The 27886-nt window shown below is 51.4% G+C and overlaps 1 protein-coding gene across 12 annotated transcripts in view; it reads right to left on the bottom strand.

Moving 5' to 3' along the window:
• Positions 1 to 27886, bottom strand: part of PKNOX2 (PBX/knotted 1 homeobox 2) — a 280687-nt gene that overhangs the window by 17026 nt on the left and 235775 nt on the right. For all 12 annotated transcript variants that reach the window (XM_072953787.1, XM_072953784.1, XM_072953785.1 and 9 more), the window contains 5 exons: positions 24959 to 25130; positions 14127 to 14315; positions 2430 to 2559; positions 1880 to 1977; positions 928 to 1047 (listed from right to left, as the gene is read on the bottom strand). In XM_072953787.1, the coding sequence (XP_072809888.1) occupies positions 928 to 1047; positions 1880 to 1977; positions 2430 to 2559; positions 14127 to 14315; positions 24959 to 25130 (709 nt within the window). The remainder of the gene's footprint in view (positions 1 to 927; positions 1048 to 1879; positions 1978 to 2429; positions 2560 to 14126; positions 14316 to 24958; positions 25131 to 27886) is intronic.

Here is a 27886-nt window from a genome sequence, read left to right on the forward strand (position 1 = left end):
CTGTGCTCGCTGAATCTACCTCCCCACTCCAGACATGGACACACAGACACACAGACACACACACACACACACAAAATCAGCCCAGAGTCACTGGCTTTCTTTACTGCTAAAGCCCTTGAATAGTACTAGGAGGTTACAGTTTTGAAGTCATTCCTGACATTCAACCCCAGGTCTGTCTGTTGCAACTAACACTGCACACAAACACAACCACCATCATGGTAGGTGTGCACGGCAGGTGCACCTTTATGAACATTACATTAAATCCGAGGCTGTGTTGCCATTCTATGAGAGTGGCCACAGGGGCTCCTGAAAGCCAGAGCTTTGTGTCTCAGAGCCTAGTTGGCCACATGAGGCCGGGATTTCAGCCTGGGCTGCTCCTCTGGGTTGGGTGGGCTCAACCACTGCCCCTCAGTCTGTGCCCTCTCTGGCTGTTCTGATCAGAGGGAAAGGGACGCACACGCTCTGCCGCCCCCAGCACTGAGGACTCGGGAGACAGAAGAGTCCTGGTGCAGAATCAGCACTGTCTTCCACGGGAGAGGGCAGGGGTGCGCTCAGCAGCCCGTGGGAGGAGGGCTCTGGGCCAGGAACCACAGCCCCAGCCCCCACGTACCCTCACCCTATTCACAAAACAATCCTGTAGACTTGCCCAGCATTTAACTATCTTCATAATGTGTCTGTCCCCATTCCCACATCTGATGTCACACTCTTGTTGAGGCAGCAGGAGAAAGCATGAGAGTCTCCCAGCTTTAGGCCCCCTGTAAGCCGCCCTCTGACCTGGCCTCTGGAAGGTGGTATCCCTATCAGAGGGCCTTTCTCTGAGGCCACGTCCTCTGCAGGTTAGGGGACGACAGGAGAGTCCGGTGCCCAAGGGGTTACTCATACCCCTTGCTGCAGCTCCACACCCCCAACACACACACACACACTCACCATGAGATGCTGGAAGAGCCAAGAACGCATAATATTGGTGGCATGCTTGGGCAAGACTCCTCGTTTGTTCTTGGACTTCTTATCCTCATTGTCCAGGAGGGAGGTGAGGTCAAGGTTAACCTTCAGGGCACGTGGAGAAAAAATCAGTATCAGCAGCCTGGCGGGCCAGCAGCTAGGGACCTGTTGCCATAGTGACGGCAGGCTCTGCCTGCCAATCCCCTTCCCCAACTCATTTTCAGGGCCCTCGGGAGGTCACCTTTCCTGTCGCCTGGTACCAGCCCCTCAGAGAGTGTGAGATGGGAAGAAGGAGAAGGAGAGGAGGAAGTGGGCGGGGGAGATATGGGGGGAGACAGAACTCAGAGGAAACAGGGCCATGCAGAGGGCATAGAAGAGAGAGGTTTGCCATAAACCACCCAGTAGTTACTAGCATTTCTGGGGTACTTTACAGTTTGCAGAGCACTTTCCTATCCAGTACCACGGTGAGCCCTCCCAACAGCCCTGTGGGCTGGCGTAGGGCTGTGTGCAGTTGGTATTAACCCCTCTTCTATGGATAGGAACTCCGAGGCTCAGAGACGCTAGGTGACTTATCCAAGATAGCACAGCTAATGTCAGATCTTGGGTCTCTGACTTCAGATCTTCTCACTCCCCTCCTCCCTGCCTGTGCACACGCCATCCCACTGAGCTACAGAGTGGCTTGGGGCGGAGACCAGGAATAGGACGTGCGGGATCCCTTGATGTAACCCTGAGAGGCAGCAAAGTCCCAGGAGTTGATAAAACCTTGCCAACACCCAGCTTCTTATCTGTGAAGTGGGGGTAATGACACCTCTGAGAGGACTGATGAGGATGAAGGAGGTACTTGTGTAAAGTGCCTAGCAGAGAGTGCACCGTCACAGCTGCCCTCCCCCGGGCCCATGCACAGGTGCACGCACCTACACTGTACACACACACTCACCTGTGTGTTCTGGATCTGGATGGCTCCCTGGGGGATTGCTTGGGTGACCACCTGACCCTGGGAGGTTACCATGGTAACCGGCTGGTATAAAGCTCCACCTGAGGAGACAACCAGTTGTGGGGTCTTCTGCCATACGGATGGGTAGGCGTGAGGGCAGGCAGGGTTCCCCATCCACTAGGCACTCACGTATAAACACTACTCTGGAGGCATTCAGCCCCTGTGGACGAGGGGTGGGATGGGGGATGGGGTCCAGGGAGCAGAGTCTGTGTGGTTTGGGGAAGGGACAATAGCTTTACTTGGTCTTTGAGGGGCTCAAGAGACTTTGACCCCAATTTGTTCCAAACCATCACAGTCAGGCCTTGGTGCTAACTATCTACAAGCTTACAGAACACTTTAGTCAAGAAACTCAGCTGGAAGCCCCTCCCTTGGCAGGGCACCTCCTCCCATTTCCTGGGACGTTTTGTTCAGTGTCCTGACCCCACCCCTGGAATTCCCCTGGGGGTCACCCACGCTCCTCCCAGGGCTGTTCCCCCCAGTCCCCTGCACAGACCTGACACCACTTGTGAGTTGACGGTTGTCATGGCGATGTTGCCCTGCTGGAGCGCTGAGGCTGGGACCACAATCCCTTGGGGGTTATTGGAGACTCCAGACATGGAATTGGGGGAATTCTGCAGGAGGTCCTGGCAGTAAGGGAGGCGTGGTTTGTGACAATGTCACTACAAGCTTGGATGCCACAGCACCAAATTCCTCCTCTCCCCTCCCCTTTCCTGCCTTCCCTCTTCCCTCCTTCCTGTTCCTCCCAGACCCAAATCCAAAAGGCAATTCTCACAGCTTCCTAGGAAGTGTGAATAAGAAGGCTCAGTATTAAAAACAACCAACCAACAGCAGTCATTCTTCTAGCCGTTCCATTCCCCTGCAAACCGGAGACATAAATTATCCCATAAACCAGTGGTCCCCACTTTGGCTTCACTTTGGGATTTCCAATATTGATGCCAGGTTCCATCCCCTGAGATTCTAAGTTAATTGGTCAGGGATGTGACCAGGGCTTTGCGAGGTGTTTTAAAAGCTCCCCAGGTGATTCCAGTGCGAGGCCCTGGCTGAGGCGGCTTTACCTGCTCCGCACCTAGCCCTCCTTCATACTCAGCTGTCTCTAGGCGCCCCGCCCCCTCCCCGGGCCTCCCTTCTCAGTACCTGTATCACAGCGCCTGTTAAACCAAGCTCCTTGCAAAGCCGACTCCAATTTATCTTTGCATCCCTAGCACCTGGCTCAGTGCCTGGCACATGGTGGCTACTCAAATATTTGTTACATAATAATGAAAAATAGCTGTCTGGCCTCTTCATGATCTGTCTTCTAGGGGATCTCACCGGAGCCCCGCCTCACTTCCATTTCCTCCTCCCCGCCTCACTTCCATTTCCTCCTCCCCCAGGCTTCCACCGCAGAGTTCCCCTGCAGAGTCTCACTTGGCCTCACACTGTCACCTCCCACCCCACTTTCCCGGAGACAACCCAAAGCAGCTAAGAAGACCATTTTTTTTCTGGCACCTTCACTGTTGCCACTTAACAGCTGGGCAGCCAGTCAGTGAGTGCCTGGAAGTGATGCGGAGGGACTCTGGCTCACACAGGGGGCAGGGCCAGGCCGTGGGCTTCCAAGAAGGGGCAGTGAGTTCTCCCTGTTTGGTGGCTGGTGTGCTCCGTGCTTGGGAGGGTTTGCGAGGAAGGAATTGGGTGTGAGAGGTCGAGGTCTCCAGGCTTGATTTGGAGAAAGCAAGATAGGCAGCGAATGAGGTGCAGTGAGGGAGCCTTAGGGGGCACGCTGGGGCCGCTTAGCGCCTCTGACCACAGTTCCTCATCTGAAGCCCGGGCTGGAACCGGGGAACCTGGCCAGCGGCCGGCCGTCTAGGGCCCGTGCTCCCATGCCCAGGGCCTGGGGTTGCGGGCGTGAGCTGTAAGGACTCAGACAGGGAAGCCGTCAGGAAAACGGGGCAGGAAGGCCCTTGCTTCCTAGCTTTGGTTTTAGGACCAGGAGAAGCTTGGGTCTTCAGGCCTCAGGAGGGTCTAGAGTGAGGAGTGAGGCGGAAACTGAGCCAGTGACGGCAAACCTGCAGCGACAGACCCAGGAGAAGAACCAAAGGCCCAGGGGACAGCCATGGTTGTCACCTCCCAGACCCTGGCACCTGGGAACTTGACAGAGCCTCTCAGGAAGAGGTGGGCGGCACCAACCTCTCTCACTCGATTCAGCAGGTGGCCTCCCCACAAGCCCATACCCCCCAGCGTCTCCTCCAGGGCGGCCTTTTTAACCCCCGGACTGTCCAGCCCAGGCCCGGAGGAGCACAGGCTATAAATAAGCAGCCCTGGCCCGGCCTCCGTCTGGCTCCTCCGGGGGGCGGGGCGGGCGAGGCCGCCTCTCTGCTTGGCTCCCCTCTGCCGCTGTGACCTTGCGGAAGGGAGAGGGCGGCTCTCGCTCTGCCCTTTCCTTTCTGGGACACTCTCAGGGCCTCCCAGCCAGTGACGTTTCTTCTCTGAGCAGGGCTCTTGGCCTTCCCGTTTACGCAGCTTAAATGTAACGCTGAGTCTGACCTGCAGAAGCCTAGACACTGGAAGGGCCCTTACAGTTTGAGTGCCCCAACTCCCCGAGGGACAAATAAGGAACAGAGGCTTAGAAACCCAAGCGACTTGCCCAGGGTCCCCCAGCTGGGTAGCAGCAATAGGATGCAAACGCAGGCCTCCTTCACCCACAAACACTACACCCCCACCCTGTGCCAAAAACTGGGCTGCGAGGCACTCCTTGAATCACAGGGGTTCAGTGAATATTTGCTGACGGCAAAATGAGTGGATAAAAACAGCCAAAACCCAGAAGTACAGAGGCAGCGTACTCTGAGGAAGGATGGTGGATTTGGGAATCGGCACGTCATGGCCCTTTGGTGGCCCTCAGTCTCCTCGTTTATAAGATTTGTCTGGCCTCAAGCTGACACCCAGGAGCCCTCAAAGCCTGACTTTTCAGCTGTGAGTCGGCTCTGACCTCCCAGCCAACCATTCTCCCAGGGTGTTAACCAGCACTGAGATTATGTGAAGCTGAGGCAAACTTGGAAGGTAAATTTAATTGGCGGCGGCGGGTGGGTGGGGGGTGCTCTGTGCCACTCACCCTCAAACCAATGGCAATGACTTTTTAAGAATCTCTTGTCTGGAATCACCCATGTCACGGTGCTCCTCACTGGGTGAGGATATTTTGGAATTTCAAACATAAAAATTTGTCCCAGACTTTCTTCCCCCACTCCAGAAAATATCCAGCAGGGTTAGGAAAACACATGTAAAGCCAGTCAAATAAATACAAGATGTATGCCTTGGGATTCAACCAACACATTTTTACTAGCCAGAGGCAAAAGGGTGAGCGATCACCTGCATACGTCATCGGCTTATTCAAACTCTGGCTGGTTCTCAGCCTTGTGTCTTGGCTGGCTTCCATGCCTGCTCACGCGGTGTGGGTAACTGAAGGCAATCTATGCATTGGATCAGACCCTCCTCTTTCCTACCCTCTTCTCCTACTCTGGGTCTTTGCTGGGAGGCGCTGAGAGGTGATCAAGTTACATCAGCAAAGGAATGGAATGGAGAACTTCATGGATGGAGACCACGGGCAGGGCCAGGGCTGGCCACATCTTAGCCGGGACAAGAAGAGGAAGCAAAAGTTTGACATCCCTGAGGTCTGGAGAAATGGTGTTCATCTCTGACATTTGTAAATATGAGCTGTTTCACAAACCTGCCTGCACACTGGGGTGTTTTTAAAGATACAGTTTCTCAGGGCCATTGATTGAGACCATCAGCAATCTGTGTTTTCAAAAAACCTCCCTCAGATGGTCCCAAAGATCAGAGGGCCTGAAAACTACCTGTTTATCATACGCATTGATATTAGAGAGCATTCTCGCACCACACTACTTCATTTTAATCTCACCACTATCTAGGGGGTCAGCAGAGGAGAGGTTATTCTATTTCCCGAAAGAGGAACTGAGGCCCGGAGAATGGAAGAGACCTCCGTGAGTCACATAGCTCTGCCTTGAACCCCGGTCTTCCGGCTCCACGCGGAGCCCCGATGTGCTTACGGACAGATGTGCTTTGGAGCTGGACAGCTGGGCTCCAAGGAGGGCGCAGGGCTGGGCACATTTAGGCATCCAATAAATCATCCTCCACTTCCTTTGGCTAAAGTCACTCCACCAGGGAATGGCACAGCCAGGATTTAAAGCCTGTCCTAGAAGTCCTGGGACCACGTGGGTTCCTTACTTAGCAACAGAAGAAATTCATCCGGGGCTGCACCCCTCGCCGTGGTGATCAGTCCTTGCCACATGCCCCTTCGTCCCTGCCTCCCTGCCTACTGCGCTCCTGGGCTGAGGCTGAGCCCCGAGGTCGAAGCCCTGGTCTCTGTCCCAGACGAGCCCCAGGACTTGATTTTGCAGCTACTTCCGGTCACGCCTGAGTCTCCAGACCTCTAGAGGCTTTGTCTTCATGGAGATGAAGGGGCTGGGTCTCTGGGGACAGTCTACAGGTCTTTTCTGTGGAAGGAACTACTATGGCAGCAGTGGGAGCCCCCTGGGGGGAAGATGCTGGCTAAGCACACAGCATTATTACCTTCTCCACAGCTTCCTCCCGGGGCTCATCACACCCCACGCCAGGCGGATGCTGCTCTGTCTAGACCCAGACAGAGCTGTTTCTGGCCAGACACCCTGGCCCCATAAAGAGGTGATGAGCACATTTGGTGTCTTCAGTGACATTTTCAACATCCAGAGTTTCACATCCCTGCTTGAACTGTCCAGGAACCAGGGATTGAAAGCCGGTTTTCCAGCTCGGGAATCCCTTGCCTTGTTCCACCAGGAACATGGCAGTGGTGTCCCCAAGCCTCTGGAAACTTCCAGGAGCCTGGGGATCATGGGCACTTTCTTGAAGCCATTCCCTCTGGCTGGGGGGTGTGCAGACTCTAACTTCCTAGCAGTAAAACTTACTTTCTAGTAGGAAGTAGCCCCTAAAGCTGACAATTTTTATAGTCTCCCAAGAATGACATCTCTTACAGCATGGACCAGGTGACCAGGAAGTCAGATGGAAACCAACAAGCTGGCCTCCCCAGGCCTTCCCAGAAGCCATCCCATTCTTGCTCCTTGTATGCTGTTTTCCAGGGACCCAGGGAGGCAAAGAGCCCCTCAGGAGGGGCAGAGCTAGGTAGGGGAGAGGCTTTAGGACGGCTGAGAGCCTGAACTTCCTGGACGCCGCCCGTGGACCAGCTGCCTGGCTCTTGCTCCCTGGGGCCGTCATCATTCTTTCTAAACCACAGTGGTCACTGGGCGAGTTTTACTCCACATCTCATTTTTGGACCAAAAAAGATGACTTGTCCAAAAGGAAGCCCCCACTAAGAAAAAGTGAATGAACGGTTCTGCAATTACTTTTGGAAGTGGAGGGCTGGGGGTGATGGCACAAGTGACCTGGCAGTGAATATGACTCTGACACTACGGTCTGATGTCAGCCCAGGAGCTGTGCCAGCCCCATGAGCCATCCTCCTTCACTGTTAGGAAAGGGCTTCGCTGCTTGGGAAGACTTAATTTTCACTACAGGAAGGACTTCCTGGAGTAAACCATGATGGGAAGCAGCGAAGGAGAGGACAGATTAGAAAAGTTTTTCTTTAAGTCACTGTAGAATAGCTAGAAGTATGATCGTACTAGGATGCCCGTGAAACAGGGGGATGAACTGGTCCCTCATGTTGGGGATTTTATGAAAACCAAAGCCGTTCCCTAATATTTACTGGGGGTGGGGCAGGGGAGTGGATGGAGGGAGTGGGGGAGTGGGCGGGGCCCCAGCTGTCTGCCATCCACCCCCAGGCCACTAGGGGTCTCTGCTGATCCACCAGCCCAGATCCTGCTCCCCAAAGCCTCCAAGTCTCCCAGGAGGATGGGTTTGTCGCTGCCTTGCCGAGCTGGGGCTGGGGAGCCGGTTCTGAGCACCCCACTTCTGCTGGACCTACCTCGGGCATGCCGGGGCCTATCCTCTTGCCTCCTCTAATGCTCCAGTCGACCAGATACTCTGGGCTTGGAGCACCAGGGTACTTTCTTGTGCACGTGTCTTCTCTCCCTGCTTGGTTGCAGGTTTTTTGAGAGAAAGAGGGGGTCTTTCTTTGAAATCCCCCAAACTGCCTACCACAGTGTTGGCGCATGTCAGCTGCTCAGCACATGTGCCGCCTGCCTGGGCTCCGGCCTAGAACGGGGCAAGCGTGTGCCCCAGGGGGACAGGGAGGTGGCCGCTGTCCCCAGACACCCCGTTCTTGGCAGCATCCCTCCAGTTCTGGCAGAGCCAGCTTCCTGTCTCAGGCTGGGAAAAGCTGGGTTCCCAAACCCGGGGAAGCCAATCACATGTAAACAGGCCACCTAATCCTGTTCCACCCCTGTTGGGAGCTTTCGTCTTAAGGGAAAGGCACTTCTGGCCTGCGGGGACAAGCAGCAGCTGCTGCTCTTAAGGAACATTCCTCTCGGAAGGAGAGAGCCGCTCAGGTTTCCTTGCCTGATGTCCTGGCCCCTGAGCTGGAGGGCTGGGGGCTAGGAACCGAGAAGGGAAGGCCTTAGTGCCATGGCAGGAGGAAGGAAGCATCTCTCCCGGAACTCAGCGTAGGTCTGGGGTGTCCCCTTTCTGTCTCAGCAGTAACCTGGCAGGGTAGATCACTGCCTCTCCACCACCACCCACCTTCAGACTCACTGGTCAAATCTTCAGCCTGCTCGGCCAGGAACAGAACTTCCAGGGGCTGGGCTGAGTGACTGCCCCCCATGCCCTTGGCCTTCTGCTAAGGTGGAAAATGCGAATGCCTTGTGGGTAGATAGGTCAGTCCACCTGCCCCGGGTAGGAGAGTGCTGGTCAGTCCTCTCCTGTTCTTCCAGGGAGGAGCACAGATGGAGGGCTCTAGCTGGTCTGCCCAGCCCAGGAGCTCGGAGCTGGGCTCACTTTGTACTCCTCTCCCTACTTGCCGTCTATTAGCAAATCCAAATTCTCCCTCCCTGGCAATTGGTTTCTTCCTGTCTGGTCTTTGCAGCGAGGTAGGGTCACGCCTCCCCACCCAAGGCCCAGGACCCCTGGTTCTCCTTCCTGTGCATCACAGAAGAAGTAAAATAGTAAATGAACAGAGACTCTGGGGGAACCCATCCCTGACACTGCCACTTATTAGGTTGCGACCTTAAGCCAGCGCCTTGGTCTCTGAGCCTCCCTTTCCTTGGATGTAAAATGGAGACAATAACGTGCACCTTGCAGGCTTGTTGTAAGCAGTAAGCAAGATGATCTAGGCAAAGCACCTGGTACAAACAGTGTTTGAGACCAGGATGTTCAATAAACGTACACTTTCTCCTCTTTTTCTGCTGGTTCTTCTTTGAGCAGTTCAAGAGGTGGCGATTCAGTGAGTTTGTCTCCAACCCGTCTCCAACCCTTACCCTACTGCCTACATTCTCCACTACCTTTATAGTCTTTGGCCATTGGCTGTGATTATCAGACTCAAAGCATAACACCCCTCACCCCCCAAATTTGGCTGCAAGATATTCCATCATTGCATTTTCAGGTTAGAGATCGTGTTGCAGCCATTTTCGCATTCTTGGAACCCAGCAGCCTTAGTAGGTGCTTGGATAGACACATGATGCAGAAGTGAGTGTTTTTTCTGCCCTCTACCCTGGCTCCTCCTCTCCAGGGGTTATGAAAGGCTGTTTCTGTTCCCTGCTGTCTCCAGACTTCTTTCTACATTGGGAACACTCACACTGAGAGCTCCCAGATAGTCTACTAACCACCCTCCACTCACCCAAGCCTGCCTGAAATGCCACCTCCCCCGGAAGTCCTGCTAAGGTCAGGGAATCTGCAACTTCTCCAGTCACAATGGGCAACATCATCCTGCTGGCCTGTAGGATCCATACTGAGATTTGCTCATCCTGCCTCTGGGCAGGAACCGACCCTGGCCGTGAGGCCGTGCAGGCTGGGGCTGGGGTTTACCCAAGGGAGGAAGAAGGATGTTCTGGTGACAGGGCAACCTCAGACCACACACATGCTCTGCTCAATCCAGACCCCTTCCCCGGCTGCCTTCCTGCCCTTCCTTAGTGTCACCTTGACCCTGAGTGCTCTAAGCTCTCATAACTTATCTAGATCATCAGCTGTGATGCAAGCTCCCTCCCACGGAGTTGGGGAGCTCACCCTGGACCTAGCACGCTGCATACAGTAAGCGTCCCCGAGATGCTTGGCAACTGAACAAGAATCGAGGTTCAGCTCAATCTGCCCTGGAAGAGAGCTGAGGTTTAATCTCCACGGAGAAAGAGGGACAGATTTATGCTTGAGTGAGGTGGAAGTTAAAGTCTCTCCAGCATAGTCCAGTTTGTGCCACCGAGAAAGAGCTTCCTTACTGAGGATGTGCCCCCGGGTAAGGAGCCTGGGCGTCACTAGGTGTGGGCAGTACAGGGTGGCTTCCCAGGAACGTGGAAAGAGCAGGCTGTGCCCAAGTCCTTGGAAACTCCGGTTGAGCTCTCCTGCTTGGTAGAAGCAGTCTCCCCATCTCTGCACCCTCTTCCACCCCCTAGGAGAAAACTCACATAGAGAAATGGAAGGCCCAGTGGGGAATATGCCCAGACCCCACAGAGCTGGATGGGGGTTCAGTATGGCATCTGAGAGAGGGGGACCAGTCTGAATAAAAGAATATCTCCCACTTTGCAACACAAGGCTGAATGCTTAGCACACAGGCAAGACCGTGAGCCAGCAGTCTGCAACAAAGCTGGCGGGCGGCTGGAATGTTGATCCTGAGTAAAGGATCGTGTTCCAGAGGGGAGACACCCTCCCAAGGCCGGGCTGGCGCTCGGTGAGGCTATTTCAGGCTGGAGGGATTAAGGTCAGACCATGACGAATGCGTGTGCAGACACACACACACATGCGCGCACGCGCATACACACACACACGCGTCCCTACTCCGCTTCTCTCTCCTCTCCCGGGCTGGCTCCCGTGCCCGCACCCCAGGCCTGCCTCGTGCGCTGAAACTCTCTTGCTCTCCTTGGGTCTCTCCTTCCTGGGGAGGCCCACCAGCCCCCACCCACCTCGGCGAGGCCGTGATGGAAGCCTGACCTGGAGCTGTGGACGGGACGACCCGGGCACGTCCTGCTCACCTTCTTCTCCCCGCACGCCAGGGGCACCTCACTGGCCCACACCCATCCCTCCGTCCCCCACCTCACTACTGCCGCCGGCCCTTTCCCCATCTCACCTCCAGCCTCTCTCCCTCTTCCTCTGTCCACGTCTTTCTGTTGCTCTTTTCCTCCAGTTCATCAGCCTTCCTGTACCTCCCTCTTCAACGTGACCCTGATATTTGTCTCTTTCCCTTTGTCTTTCTCCCTATTTCTCCTTTCCTCCTTTGCCTTCCTCTTGCCTCTCTTGATTCCTCTCTCTCCATCTTTCTCATCACATTACATCTTTCAACAGATATTTACTGGCCGTCTATCATGCACCAGACCTTGTGGTAGCTACCATCAGGTGTGGGTTATAATAACATAAAATACCGTCTCTACTCAAAAAAAGTTTGCTATCCAGGAAAGGAAAATAAGGTCTTACACAAGTGACAATAACGTAAAGTCACATGTGACATTTACCTTTTAAATGGCCCACTGTGCTCCAGGAGTCAGTGGAGAGAAAGAAAAGTCCAACCTGGGTGGGGCGTCAGAGAGGCCTCCCTGGGGAGACCAGCCTTGTTACTGCCCTTGGTCCTGCAGAGACGTTAGGGTGTCACCCGAACACATGGGCATGAAAGAATAGTGACCTAGGAGGGCCTGGAATGCCAGGTGAAATGATGTGAAAATTCTGGGGGCAGTCGGAGCGTCCAAGCAGGAGATGGGCGTGAACAGAGTTTTAGGAGGACAAAGCTGGCAGCAGAAGCCTGAGAGGTGTGTGTTGTATGTGAATGTGTGTGTGTGCGTTTGCATGTGCAGGAGGGCTGAGAGGCAGCCAGAAAGACGGAAGAGCAGGGTGGGAAGCCATGACAGTAGCTGGTGTGAAATTACCTTATTTACGTGCTGAAACCTGACCCACGTAGGGGATCACAGCGGGGAGAGGAAATGAAGGGACAAGTCTGAGCAACAGCAAATAGGACCACCTCGCTAAGCGCCTTGTCCTCTCTTTCTTGGTATCTTTGTTTTCATCTGATTGTCCGAGTTCTTCTGTCTGCAGTGGTCACCCCAGGGCCAGCTCCACTCGCAGGCAGAGATCTGATGCTTACAGTGCTAGGAATCAAAGTTCCTTCCTCTTTCCTCAAAGCTCAGAGGCACCGAACGCTGGGAATGCCAGGGAGGACTGGTTTTTGCAAACAGCCTCTCCGAGGCCTGGCGCACCCAGAGCCCATGTGATCCTTCTCTGCTAACCCGCGCCTCTAGCGACCCTGCTTCTGGCAGACGAACTTGCAGCCCCGGGAACCCCAAACCTTGGGGTGCACTGTGGCTGCTCAGCCCTCTGGCTCACCTTTCTCCCCCTGCTACTCTGATACACCCCCAATGCCAGAGCTCGAGGTGGGGATGGAGGGCCCAGGAGGGGAAACCCCGTGCCTCTCCAAGGACCTGATTATTTCCAAAGACTTGTGCTAATTTTCTGATATGATCCTCACATCTCTGTGAGGCACTAAATCCTCATTACTTTTCCTGACCGATGCATTCTAATTAGATCAACACTTAAAACAAATTCACAATAGCCACAGGATGGCTTTCCATCTCATTAACTCCTCACTTATTATTTTCATGAAAATTACTGATAAAAATGTGCATCTCCATTTGGTGAGGCCTCACAGCCTCCCTGGCTCCTATCTTGCATCTCTCCCGTCACCGGGGCTGCGCAGCGTCGCCATGGTAACCCACAATAATAGAAACTAATAAATTACAAACGAGATGCTCGTTGAGCAATTATTGTCCTCTTTTATGCAAGTTTCTTGCTAATTTTGATCATAAGGGAAAGTACAATAAGACTCTGAAGGAATGAGTCTATTTCAAGAGAATATTAGCAAGCAGAAGCCTGTGCGGCAGAGTTTAGATCTGTAATAAAGTGATTTGGTGATTTCAAGCAGTGGGAAGAGGAAATACACTTCCTGCCTCGTGTCCCATGCAGTACTCACTGTCGAGTCCCACAGAGATCCCACTGGGGTGGGTTTGATGTGGTGCTTGTTGTCAAAATGCACAAGGCCCGGCTGGCCTCCTAGAGGTTACCCTGTCCCTTCCCCTGCCTCCGCCAACCTAGAGAGATAGATTATACGTGTTGGCCCTTAAAACTTAGGGATAAAAATGGCACCCCGTTTCTTAGGCACACTTTCCAGCACCTCTCACTTTCTACAGGTAGAAGGTTGACCTGCATCTCCAAGCTTGATTGTCTCATGGGAAGGGGCTACTATAAACCTCCTGGCAGACCCTCCTTGTGTCTGTCCTGGACTCAGGAGCTCAGGGGAAGGGGAAGAAAGTGAAGAACCTATGACTTATGCAGACACCAGTGAGTTTGATGGAAAGGTATCACCAGGCAGCTTTCTCAGTTTATAGGTTTGGGGAAAATATTCTGCCCTGGAGAGAGAGCCCATTCTCGCCTAGAGCACGTAGCCACCATTTCCACTTTCTGCAGTTCCCAGGATGAAGGTGGCAGGTGAATCTTGAGATGGGTGACTTTAGGTGACCTATTCAGTGGCCCTGAACCACAGGAGACAGGTGTGCCAGGGCAGGCTGATCAATCAGAGAATGATCGGGGACAAGCTGTCCCACGGGAAGCTGCATTCACCTATTAGGTGGGCAGGATTCAGGGAAGGACCACTTTCCCCAAACCCCCCTTCCCAGAGCACAGAGAGCTCATCGGGCTGCAGCCCCCTGGAGAAGCCTGTGGGGCTGGGATGTGTGGGTCCGTCCCCAGCTCTGTCCCTGCCTCATCCTCCAACAAAGCTCTCCATCACCTTAACTCTTGTGCTCATTTCTTGGGACTCCTTGGGCCAGGAAGCCAGGAATCACTTTGGACATCGCCCCTCTCAGGTCTGGTTATCTTCTCGGGAGACTGACGCCCTGGCATGCGAGCTCTTGGAGGAAAAGGGACTTTGCTTCCTGATAAACAGCAGGAGGAGCGCAGCAGAGGACGGATTTCACGGTCAACGGAACCAGTGAGTCTAAACCACTTTCCTAGGTCACCACGGGACCTTCAGACATTCTGACACCTGGCTTAGGAGCCTGGCTAGGAGATAAGACCCGGCCCCAGGTGTTACCTGTGAGTGAAGGTTTATGGAGGGCTGGTTGGGGGAGTAGGGCCCCCCGAGGTCATTCCTGAGCAGGTTATCACTGTGCATCTTGGTTTTGAGGCAGGTGATGTAACGATTACAAAAGTCCTTGCAGAGTTCATTGACTTTCTCCAGCTCCAGCAGGTGGATTCTCAGGACCTGGATTGCCTTCACCATCTGTGGAGAGGAGGGAGAGGTGAGCCCAGGCGTCCGCATCACGGGCCCTTCGCTACCGTGACCCCCACCCCAGCCCCAAGCACTTCAGGAGGGAGCAGCCCAGCCCTCCGCAGGGATGCACTTTCCACCCAAGTGACTTAAATGTTCCTTATGGGTGTCGGCCGATTGTCTGCTGGCTTGGAGCCCCTGTTATCGCAGCTGCTCTTGAGGCAGTCCTGGTGTTCTGAGAGCAGCACTGGCCTCAGGGGTAGAAGTCCAGGTCTCGAGCCCTGGGCGGCCATTTATAGCCTGTGTGGCTGTGGCCAAGTGCTTAAGCTCTCTGCGCAAATGGGGACAATGATGCCCTCACTGATAACTGTCCGGGTGTGTGGAGACTAGGGCTCCCTGTAAGAGCTCCACGAGGTCAGGGACCATCTGTTCTTCAACGCAGATTCTGAGGGTCGCACGTGGCGCACCACCCTGCAGACACCCCGTCGATGCTTGTTGACTGACGGAATTGTCCAGCTCGGCCTAGTTGGGCGCGGGGACACCCACTTGTCTGTGGTGGCCTTTCCCGTGCCCTTGGATTGTTGTGCGTGTGACTGCCGCCTCTGCAAATGGACATCCTAACCTTTTCATGGCAAGAAGCTATTTCTCAATTGAAGCTTTCTTTAGCATTCTTCTTATTATTAAAAAAAAAACAGTGCCATGTGAGGTATGGAAAACAGAGGATGAAAAAAAAACTGCCGTTGATCCAATTACCCAAAAAGAATGATTTTCTTGTCTTTTTCCCATGCATATATTTCAACACAGTTTCAGTCACCCTGTACATACAACTTGGCTCCCCGTTTCCCACCTTGGTTTACCAAATGTATTTTTCTAAGAGGCAGACCTGTCTTCTCTGCTCTCCTTTCTAGACTGTGAGCTTCTAGAAGGGAGGGTGGTGTCTCATTTGCTCACCCTGTTATCACTAACACATGTGCATACGGAATAAATATTTGTTGAATGGGTGAAAGTTACTGCATACCATTCCACGTATGTGTCATACTTAGCCAACTCCGAACTGTTGGGCACTTAGATTAATTCCAATTTTTCAATTTTATCTAAAAAAGTGACAGTGACTATCTTCCAGCCTTATAGCTTATTCATCCTTCTGCATTATATCCATAGGGTAAGTTCACAGAAGTGACAGAAAAAAAGCTACAAACCTTCTTTTGGCTCACGATAAATATTGCCAAATTGCTTTTCAAAAAAGGTGTTGGAGCAATTGCACAGCCACAAGCAAAACAGTGAACCGTGATCCGTCTCACATCTCATACAAAAATTAACTCAGATGGATCAAAGACTGAAACGTAAGGGATAAAACCATACAACTTTTAGGAAAAAAAAACCCCACAGGAGAAAAACATCGGGACCTAGGGCAAAGAGGTCTTAGACTTGACACAAAAAGCATGACAAAGAAAAGGAAAACTTGATAAATTAGACCTCATCAAAATTTAACCCTGTGAAGAAGATGAAAAGACAAACTATAGACGGGGAGGAAATATCTGCAAACCACAGATCTCCCAAAGGACCGATATCCAGAATATATAAAGAGCTCAAAACTAAACAGGAGAATAGCAAGCAATCCAACCAGAACATGGGCAAAAGGCGACATCAGACATTTCACTGAAGAGGGTATACAGACGGCAGATAAGCACACGAAAAGATGCTGCATGTCATTAGACATCGAGGAAATGCAAATGAACACCACAATGAGATGTCACTACCCACCTATCAGAATGGTGAAAATTTAAAATAGAGATAGTATCAAATGCTAGCAAGGAGTCGGAACCTGGATCGCTCACAGGGTGCTGGTGGGTATGAAACATGGTACAGCCACTCTGGAAGGCAGCAGATTCATTTCTTACAAAACTAAATATGTGCTCACCATCCAGCTCAGCCATCAAACTCCTGGGCATTTATTTATCCCAGAGAAATCAAGGCATACATTCACCCAAAAACCTGCATGGGACTATCCAAAGCAACCTTCTTTCTAATAGCCAAAACCTGGAAACAACTAAAATACACTTCAATAGGTGAATGGATGGAGAAACAATGGTACCTCCATTATCAGGAAATAGTACTCAGCAACAAAAAGGAACAAGCTCTTGATGTACTCAGCAACTTGGAGGGATTTAAAGGGAATGACCCTAAAAAGCCAGTCTCAAAAGGTCCCATACCGTATGACGCCATGTAGGTCACATTCCTAAAATGACTAAATTACAGAGGCAGCGAACAGATCAGTGGTTGTCAGGTGGGGTGGTGGGGGAGGGAGGGAGGAACTGTTCTGTGTCTTGACTATCATAGTGTTTACATGAATCTCCACCTGCGATAAAATGGCACAGCACTACACACACACACACACACACACACACACGTAAAACCGGTAAAATCTGAATTAGGCTGGTGGATCATATCACTGTCATTTTCCTGGTTGTGAAACTGTACCCTAGTTCTTGTCTGTATCAATTCTTGCAACTGCATGTGAATCTACAGTTATATCAAAATAAAAAGTAAAAAAGGTGTGGGGGCCTGCCTTTCAAAACCACTGACACTGACATAAGCAATATATAGGTGCTCCTCTGTAATCCTACCCTCCTAGCTTTTGGCCAGCATTTTGATGCCCAGGAAAACAGGGAAAGGGCATCTCTTTCAGAGCACCCTGACTGTTGGGGTGAGTCGAGATGCGTGGCTGGAAGGCGGTGACACACCCTCTCTGAGCTTCATGGGCATTTCAAGTGGGGAGTGACTGAGGAGTCCCCAGGCTGGCATTTGGGCTGTCTGATGGGCAGGGACTGCACTCTTGGAGTACTGAATTAGACGAAGTGTCACTCAAAGACAGAAACCAACAATTGTGTGTCTTCATGCGGGACTCTGTCACAGGGCCTTGTCCTCAGGGAATGCCCCGTCCAAGGAGCTGAGACTAATGGAAAGTGTGCTGTCCCAGGCAAAGGGGAGGAGACTGACTTAGTACAGATTATCTGGACCAAAAAATGGAGTCTGGTACTGAATAAATTATGTGCTCTTGCCTAAATTTTCTCCTTGACTTTACCCTGGAGATCTTGGTTTATGTCTCTCAGAGTGATTAGCACAGAACAGTGTTTAATAAATACTCAATGTTTGATTGATTAATAATAATATGCAAACATTTCCTAACCTTACGATGTCTTGGGTACTGTGCTAAACCCATCACATGCCTTATTTATTCACATAACCACCTCTGCAAGCAGACAGCATTATTGCCCATATTTTACAGGTGAAGGAAATGAAGGCCAGAGATACTAACTTTTACTTGCTTAAAGTCACACGGGTGGTGAGTGACAGAGCTGGGACATGATGCCAGGCGGCCTGGGTCGTTTCACCAGCAAGAGCGGCTCCCAGGATTTACACAGAGAAAACGGCAGGGGAAAGAGTGTGTGGTTTAGGGAGGAAGTAACAGGAAGTGTGGGCTTCCAGAAAAACCAAATGTCTTTAGAGAAACTTTTAGGATTTCCAGAATCTGCCCTGGCAACGTTCCCTCATCCGGCGGCTCAGGCCTAGCCCCCAGGAGTCAGAACACCTCACCAGTGGGGTGTCTGCTTCCCCTGGGTGAAAAGAGACGGCTGGACCATCAGGTGCCTTCCACTTTTGGATTCTCTGGAAGTTACGAGGACTTGCGCCCTCAGTGCCCCGCCGGCGCTGGAAGGGGCCGGCCTCGAGCTGAGTGAAGGTCCAAACTCCCCCGGACACATGGCGGCTGCTTCCCTTCTGAAGCGCTCTTAGAGAGAACTCATCGGCTCGCTCGTCTCTGCGTCCTCTCAACCTGCTGCGTTCTTCCTAACGTTGACCAAAACCTCTCCTGCCATAATACAAAGTGCGTACTCAGCCTTCTGCAGGCACCAAGAGCGTCCAGTGCCTCCATCAGTGCAACCTCCCCTAATTTAATGTTATCTGTTCAGGAAACAATTGAGTCTTATTATTTGCCAAACGCTGGACAAGGCCTGTGACTTGAATAAGTTTCCCAATGCACTCTGTCTCCTCCAGACAAAATAATCCTAATTCCTTAAACATTTCTTCTTTTTCTCTCTCCCTTCCTTTCTTCTTTCCATCTTTTCATTTCTTCTCTCCTTCTTTCTCTGAGCTTTCCTTTACTGGACTACTCTTCATTGTCAATCTACATTTTGTTTACTCACTGTAAAATCTTTTCATGAGTACACACAATATACATCCACACACACAGAAAAGTGCATATACCTATTCATTTATTTTAAAAACACAGCCAATAAATACTTATTATATAAAAAGAATCAGAAAATACAATTAAGTAGAACAAAATCAGAAGTAAAATCCACCCCAGACAGCTTTGCTCAAGTGAAATACACTGCAATGTGTTTAAATTGGATCTGGTGCCCCGTGGCCAAAAGTGGACCTACCTACATTTCGGTCTAATAAAGCACAGTTGAAAGATCACTTTTTTATGAGATAACAGACTTGTTTTTAAAGATTTAAGAAAGTAGAGTAAATCCTAATGGTGTTCCAAGGCAGTGAATACGTAGGACCTATTCAATATCAGGGAAAAAGATGGACAATGCCGTGAAACGTGGGGCAACAGCCCGGCACAGCAGAGAGCCTGGGGGAGCTACTGTCAGACAGCTTGGATTTGAGTCCAGGCCTACTGTTTACAAATCAGGTGACACTGGGCTAGTTCCACAGCTTCTCTGAGCCTCAGTTTCCTCATTCCTAACTCACAAGATCACAAGATTTGATAAGGACCGAAGAAGAGATAATAACGTAAAAGCGCTTTATAAACCGCATGCAGTCAAATGCACGTAAATTTCTGCAACCTCTTTTTAATGATTTCTAGTATCCTGTTGGCTTTTCTATTGCTATTCCATTTTCAGATAGTGGGAAAATAATCATTCTCGGTTTTTTCTTCTATATTTATGTTTAGTAAACCATCCTCTCTCCTCTGTGTTTGCAATTTGGGGTTTTTGCCTCTAAATCAGAATAAAACTCTGATTTATTAAACTATTTCCCTAAGGGATCGGCGCCATGTAAAGTTATTCGAAATCTGCTAGTGCAGTAACGATTCCATTTAATTTAATATCATCATCAAATGTGATGAATGGATCCTTAATTCCTTTTCTCCAAGTTTTGCTTCATCTTTCAGCTTCTCCCCCTCCCTTCTCTTTCAAAATAAAGAAACAGCCCTCTTCATCTAAGAAGTACCCTTCACAAAAGCAAAACAAGATGCAAACTTACATTTCAGTCTCATAGCAACGCACACTAGCCCCACGAGTCTCAGGAAAGTCCACGGGACTGGGATCTGTCATTTTCTGGGAAGTCATATGGGGTGAGGTCCCGAATCTATTATTTCCTGCCTGGCTACTTGGGACAAATCGTTTAACTTTATCTGTAAAATTTAAGCTGATAAATAATCCACTGCAGAGTTGTTGTGAAAATGGAATAGGATAATGTGCACGTATGTCCTGGGCACACGGTAACTCTTTTTATTTTTGAAAATATTTTATTTATTTACTATTGTATTTTGAGGGGGGGAGGTAATTAGGTTTTATTTATTTTTAATGGAGGTCCTGGGGACTGAACCCAGACCTCATGCATGCTAAGCATGTGCTCTACCGCTTGAGCTATACCCTCTCCTCCAACAGTATCTGCTATGTTTGTTCTTTATGCCAATGCCCCCCTCCCTCCATCCTCAAGTATTTTTCTGAAAAGTGGCCTCTCTTGTAGGATTGCGGCCTCTTCATTTGATAGTAATAAATCCTTGCCTTTCAAAACATTTACATACATAGCACTTTAAATTTGCAAAACGCTTCTCTCTCCATTACCTCGTTTGAGGTAAACGTGGGGACACAGGGCAATGTTATCACACTCCTAGAGATGAGAGATGGACAGATGGAGGCTCAGAGATTAGGCGACCTGCTAAATTCCATGCAGCAATTAGGGAGGTAGCTTTACCCTGGAAGGCAGATTCCTTTTATCCTCTCCTTCTGCAATTTGGAAGGTTGGAATACTCTCCCTCATTTACAGACGAAGGAGTTTGTAAACACGCATTCCTTGAAGTGCTCTGATGTTTCCTACGGTCACTAGGGCAGACAAAGCTAAAATCTATTCGGGACTTTTTCTGGACCAGAGCAGACCAGCCCGGGCTGAGAAGTTGGAAGTGCAGGGTCACTGGGACAAGGCACGGGACTTGGAAGGAAGGTGAAGCCCAGGGGCGGGAGACTGCACATGATGGGGCATAGGATGCACATTTCTGGACGTCACCAAACAGGACAAGTTAAATTCTTTCAAGTCATGATGTGGCACTTCCCGCCTGACGTCCTCGGAGTTTGGACAAGGACTGTGGTTCAGGGGAAAGAGATGGACTTTGGGAGTTAGACCCACCTGGTACAATCCCAGCTCTGTAACGTATCGGCTACAGGGTTCTGAGTCTTTGGTTTCCCCCTCTGTAAAATGGGGATGATAATGAGCACCTCTGAGGGAGATAGTGGGAACTAAATGGCAGAATTGAGGATGCTGGAGGACAGTGGGTTTTGGGGGCTGAGTCTTGGGTCTTCCACCTACTGGGACCCTCTGGACAATCCACGTCATCTCTGCCCTTTAGTGTCCTCATCTGTAAAATAGGATGATGACAGCAACTCCCTCCGAGTCGTCCTGAGGGTTTAATGAGATCTGGCCAGAAGAGAACTGAAGACAAGTGCACAGGAAGCGTTAAGAGAAGGCCGGCTCCAAGCCTGCGTTTGCCTCATGTACGAGCCGTGTGGTCTTGAGCTGCTGATTTCAGCTCGTGTCTCAAGCTCCTCATCTTAAAATGGGGATAATAGTAATGTGTGCCTTGTGGGTTGGAAAAGAGGATTAAATAAGATAATACACGTGAAGTGTTTAGAACGGGACCCGGCAGCCAGTAAGTGCGCTGTAAATGTTAATTATTACTGGCTTTGATGATCTTATTTCCTTTCTGTGTCCTGGGGTCCTGTGGGATTTTCTGCTCTGGACACAAGGCCGAGGGGCCAGCCCGTGGTCTCCGTGGGCCCAGGGCTCTGGCCTCCTTCCCTCGTGTGCCTCCGGCCTCCAGCCCTGCCTCTTCGGAGTGGGCCCAGGGGCCTGGGGGGCCCCATTTTGGAGCTGGCTTTGCGGTCAGGCAGCTATAATCTGTCCCTTGAGCCACACCAGAGTCTCATTAAAACGTGCCCCATAAATGTTAAAAAATTTACACATAAAAAAATTCCATGCATGAAACTGAAACCGTACGTTTTACAGCCTCGGTTTGAAATCTTGCTTAATATATAAAACCTCGGCCCGGCACTGGGGGCCCGTAAATCAGATTTCATAAAACAAAAAGCTTTTACCTTTCAAAGGGGTTTCGGGAACTTGCAAATTTTACACACTGTACCAGCTGCCAGTCAGAGGCTGCTGGGCCCAAACAGGGGATCAGCGGGCCAGGTGACAGGCCTGGCGAGCACTGGGTGGCTATGGGAATTGGAGGGAGGGTATTCCGGCTTAGCCACCATGGGGCTGGAAAGCCATCCCCCTGGCTTTGAAGCGGGGAGGTGGAGAGCGTCAGAGTGTGGGCACCAGAGGGAGAGGTGCTCGTGGTACTATTTATAGATGAGGGCTTTATTGCCCCCAGGAAGAAGAGAGGTGGCTGATGTGGTAGAAGAGGCCAGCCTGGCTGCCGACAAGTCATTTTCCTTCTGCGGACTCCACTGTCCCCATCTATAAAATGGACGCACTGTTCTCTAAGGTTGTGGTTTCCCCCTTAACATTTTGTGGTTCTAAATTTCTCTTCCAGCAGGGGTGCTGTGGGAGCAGCCAGCTGACCAGGAAGGGCGGGTCCCTCAGAAACCTATGATCTGGGAACCTCTCTGATCTTTGAGCAGCTCTGAAAGAACTTGGCCAGCTGCTCCCATGGGAACTTGTCTGGGACTGTGGGAGCAAGGGGAGGGAGACATAGCCATTTGCTTGGAGGGGAGGAGGGGGACCAGCCAGAGCCGGGAGGACTCACGGCCCAGCGGTGGGCCTGCTGGGGCTGGGGAGGAGGCAGGATTAGGGCACTGCTCCAGGGCCCGGGGTGGGACAAAGTTTTGGGGGACCCCAGTGTCCTCCTGACAATCTTGCCTATGAAAGTCAACATTCAAGGGCAAAGGAAAGCCGCCTGACACACATATATATAAAAAATAAATCTCTCAATTATCTCAGCTCATTTGCTTGGGGTCTCTCACTTTATGTCCCTGCTCCACTGCGCAGTATATCTGTCCGGATAAAGAGTTACAGTCCGCTGGGCTACGTGTGCGGGGTTGTAAAAAATACAGATGCCAAATTAACTGGCTGTGGCACTCGGCAGCTGATTGAGCTGATAATGACGCGATCTGACCTTTTTCTAAGTTCTAATTATGTGCATCTCGGCTGTGCTGGCTGCATGATTCTTGTTCTAATGATGGCTCCTGTGGTTGGCCTCTCAGCTCCCGCCTCCGACACAGGACCACAAGAGGGGCCGAGGGCACTGTGTAATGCCCAACCCCCTCCCCTTCCCTCAGGTAGAGTTTCAGGCTCCTGGCCACCGCACAGTCTCTTTGATGGCCTGGAGGTGAGCTGAGGCAACTGGAATGCCTTGCTTTAGTGATGCCGCATTTGACCTCAACCTTCTGGATGCCACTCATTTTTAAAGGTCATTGACTTCCACAAGCCATCTCGTTAACTTTTTATGACAGTCACAGGAGATCGGCATTTTGGCTCTACAGACGAGGAAACCGAGCTTCAAAGGAGTTGTCGTCAAAGTCACCTAGAGGGTAGGCTGTGTAGCCGGCTCAGGTCCCCAGCTCCCTCAAGGGCCTCCATTTAAATAATCAATCCATCAGTCGTTGACTGTGGCTAACTCTTCCGGGTAAACCTGAGACAGAGGACTGGGGAACACCGGGGGGCTGGGGCCATGGAGCAGCTCCCACAACATCCACGTCCCTCGGCCAGCGTGGCATGGAGCAGACACTAACCAAGTTTTTTTGGATTAAATGAAGAAATCTGAGTCTTTGAGTGCAGAACCCTGAGGGACCAGCTAGTGTAGACCAGGGGAGAGCAAGCAGGAGGCCGCTTCTGGGTATTTTCCAGGCTGTACTAGAATAGGAGGCCGTTGGCCAGTGGGCCCTGGCCCCCCTGGCTTCATTCCAGCTCCTGCAGAAATGGCTGCCTCCCCTCCTGGCTCCCTGGCTGCGTGGGTGTAACTTCTAAAGACCTGACCCACAACTGCAGTTCAGAGATTCTGATCAGCTGAGCAGCAGGGCAGAACCAGACCAGCCTTCATTTACCATCAACCAACTGGAGAGCCCGCTCTGGGATGGCTCTCCCAGGGCACCTGAGAGACAGGGGTCTGGGCTCCAAGGCAGGGGAGAGGGAGGACCAGGGGCGAGCAGAGGTGGATCTGGGCCTCCCAGAAACCTGCATTAACACTCCTGCTCGGCCAAGTGCTTATCCTCCGGCCTCTAAATGCATCCTAACCCTTCACAAGTTTCCAGGCCGGGGTGGGCTCTCCTGGTAGCTCTTTAGACTCCATAAAGTATCATATTCAGCTCTTGAGAGAAGCAGTGGGGTGGATAATTCACAACACAGAATAATACCGAAGTCATTTAAATCTGTTCTGCAGGTGCACTGCGTGTGTGTTTTTCTTCCTTCCTTTCCAGAGTCACATTTGTTTTTCTAATTTTGTTTCCCTTTTGGGAGTAGGTACTGGACGCAAGAGGTCAGCGCTATAATCAATCAATTTTTGGAGGAGAGTTTTTCAGAGTTTCCAAAATATACCGTGCAGAATCTGGGTAATCCACCCACAGAAAAATCAAGAATTTGGGTTCATAATCCCAGGATGACCGTTTGTCATGAAGAACAGAGCAGGCTCTCTGCAGCTGTCTTTCCCTCGGCAGAATCCCCACGGCTGGATGAGAACTTCAGGTATTGTCTAATCTAGTTGTTACCGAGCCTTATTGAAGATTGCAATTGCCTAGGAAGCCTTTAAAAACATACATTCACAGGCCCCACCAAACTTACTGAATCAGTTTCCAGGCGGTGGGACCCAGGAATATGTCCCTTTTTAAAGTTTAGTGGTGATCTGCATAACAAGCTAAATTTGGGAGCCTGATCTACTGTGTCCCCCGAAATGGGCAGGACATCTGCCGGTCTTCTCAACATGGCTGTGTCTAGGGTTTTCCTCTCCACTGATGTGCCTGAGAAGCCCGTCACCCTCATCCCCTACACTGTAAAACACAGGCCACCAGCGCCTCTCTGGGCAGCCCAAGACAGATTTACTAACGTGCCAGGACCCCAGCCCTGAGAACAGCTACCCCAGACATTCTGGGCGATATGACGCCCCTTTCCTCCTGTCTGTGCTGCAGGAGGGTGGTAGATGCTGGTGCTCAGAGGCAGGGAAGGGGAGAGCTTTGGCAGCGACACCTGTGCATGCAACTTTAAGGGACTTAGACATGGTTCTCAGCGGCTGGAAGGGTACACCTGCCCACAGTGGGCATGCAAATGTCTTTGTTGAATGAATGAGTGAAAGGATTGTTTCTAGGGCATCTGGAGGGGATCGGAGGGTAGGAAGACCCTTGCCAGGGCAGGGGTCGGAGGGTCTTTACCAGATTGTCCAGTTCCGGGTCATCGCTGAAGAAGGGTTTGTGCTCCTGCTCCTGCTGGTGGACAAAGTTCTCGATGTCCACGTCGAAGCTGGCGGAGGTGATGCACTCAGAGCCCTGGGTGGCCTGTTCACATTTCTCAAACAGCAGCGTCAGGAGCGGGAAAAGAGGGTGCCTGCGGGGACATCGAGAGCTCATACATGTGCACTCAGAGACCTGCTGCTCTTGGAGCTCAGAAGCCACCAGGGTCCCTTCCCACACTCCTGCCACTTCTTCTCCCAGGGTCCCACTCCCTGAGAAAGTCCCAGTCGCCGTGGTCAGCCTAGATGGCAGCATTTCATGCCCTGGGACGGAAGAGCCAGTCTCCTGATTCCTGGGGCCTCAGAGGCTTCTGTTCCTCCCCACAGGGGGCCTAACTTTTCTCTTTGTCCAGATAAACTGCATAGAGAGTTGATGAGGGAAACTGGGTATAATCCTTCAAAGAAGTAGGTGTCCATTTCTGGCTCGATGTCAATCCGGGAAAGAAACGTGGGAAGTGTCCAGAAATGTCCTAGACGGGAACATTCATGGTTGGTCACAGACCCACTGCTGGCTGTGTGGAGCCAGCCAAGGGCAGCACCTGTGTGTGTCTGTGAGTGTGGGGGGTGGTCGGCAGGGCTGTGAGCCTGAGTATTCGTCACACATGGGGGGCAGATGTCTCCGCCTGTCCTACATCTTTTGGCCAATAGAGTTTAGGTCAGACACCCCAGTTACACGTGTAACACCACACTGCACCTTTCTGTCATCACACATTTAGCAAAACTGTAATTAAATAATTATTTGCATCCTTATTTGCCCACTGTTCTCCTCCAAGACTATTCCTGTCTTAATGATCAGTGTATCCTTAAGACTTTACCCTGCATGCTCATAGCAGGCACTTAATAAATATTCGGTGACCAATAATGAATCACTGAGTGAAGAATACGGGAGTGTGAGCGGGTATGTGGGTGTGAGGGAGGTTCTGTGATGGATGGATGTAGGCTGAGTGCTTACCTGGCTGCTCCGAGGGTCCTGGCTTAGCCATCAGCAACTCTGGGAAGCTCCCCTGACTGTCCCTTCCCCCAGGCTAAGCTGCCGGCTCCCTGGGTCATTTATTTCATCATCTGACTTCCCCACTAGACTGTGAGCTTCATGAGGGCAGGAAGCAGGCCCTCCTTATTCATCAGGTCTGTCCAGAGGCTAGCAGCGGCATGAGGGTCCTAATAAATACTTGCGGAATATACCATATATACATATGCCACGCGTGTGCCCCTGTCTGCACGGGGAAGTGCGTCTCATTCTCATTTCTCTGCAGCACGAGTGAACAGCCACGTCTTCACATCCGGCACATGTCCCTATGTTTGCAGGGTGTTGACACTGGACTCAGGAGCCCCACTCCCTCCCACTGTGGTCCCCAAAAGCATGTGCACATCCTCCTCTGATTGCTTTCCTCGGTCCCCTGGGACCACCCAGTCTAGGTCCTTTCCTTTTGATTGAGGGCTGCTTGCTGGGAGAGGAGAAAGGATGTGCTGGCCCCCAGGCATCTGCCAACGGGGACGCGCTAGCCAGCACTGCCCAGCAGAACTTTCCACGATGATGTAAATGTTTAAAATATGATTGTTATGTCCAGGACACTGTATTTTTAATTTTATCTAATTTTAACTTAAATAACAACGTGTGGCTAGTGGCTGCCATATTGAAAAGCGCCGTGAGTCCTGACGAGGGAGACAGATCACGCTTCTCCCCTCCAGCACCCTTGGTTTGTTAAACATGCCGAGAGGGACTGAACACCCAGCCTACATAGTATTTGTAGGCAGACAGGCAACCCCTACGAGCCTGTCGCATTCTGGGATTTGAATAATTCCAGGCAAAAGCGCAGAAGGTGCTTAATCCCACCCACACTCAAACCCATACCTACTGGTCATTCTACTCGGGCTCAGGGGCAGTGGGGCTGCGGGGAGATGCATTTCTGCTTCAGGTGAGCTGCTTCGCCTGGCAGAGCTGCCCCGGGGCACCATCTCCCCAAACCCTGATTTTGGGAGCTGATGCATGAACAGCAGGCTCCGCGGCCGCCGGCTGGGTTATAGTCTGGAGGGATAAAAGGGTCAACAGCTGAGGGTAGCCCATCTGAAGCCCCAAATTGCTAGAAGGTCTATTCAGCCCCCTTAGGAAGCCGGTGGGAAAACAATGGGTTCGCTCAGCCATCAGCCGAAGACAAAGAGAAAACCAGGTGAAGGGGTTAAACTCCAGTCTAAGTCTTCATTTGCAGCCACTAATACCGCAGCATATTATAGTCTAATCTAACCTGATCCCAGTTTAATGCAAGATTCTCCTGGCCCTGAGCGGAATACCAAAGAAAGCCTCCGTGGCTGTGATTTAAGCAGAGCCCTGCAGTGGTTTAGCTGAGGGACATGAAAGGCAAATTCCAGACGGTGTTATGAATTATTGCGCCTTATGAACCTTCCTACTCTCAACAGATGCCTGCTGCCATTTAAACAGCCACTAGATCAATTAGGAATGAAAGGCACAAATCGACTCCGCACAAGGGCACTAAATTACCAGGAACTAATAATCCGCAGCACCGTGCCAGGTGGTGGGGGTGCAGCCCCCAGCCCCACAGTGGCTGCCGGTCACCGCACGTTCCTTTCTCACGGGTTAGAGGGAGGGTGGGAGGCTGCTGAATGGGGAAGGGATGGTCTGCGTGTGTGCACGCGTGTGTGCGCATGTGCACACGTGTGCACCTGGGTTGAATGTAGGCTGTCCACGAGAGCAACCATGAGTGCTGTGTAAGTGGGCTCTCCTGGGTGATTTTACTGTGTATGCACACACGGTGTTGTGACTCTGCAATACTGTGCATATGGGTTGTGTGTATGGAACTGGGGTGCAGATTGTGTGCTGTGAATACAAGGTGCA

The sequence above is a fragment of the Vicugna pacos genome, chromosome 33 (genome assembly GCF_048564905.1).
Source record: "Vicugna pacos chromosome 33, VicPac4, whole genome shotgun sequence".
Lineage (NCBI taxonomy): Eukaryota > Metazoa > Chordata > Mammalia > Artiodactyla > Camelidae > Vicugna > Vicugna pacos.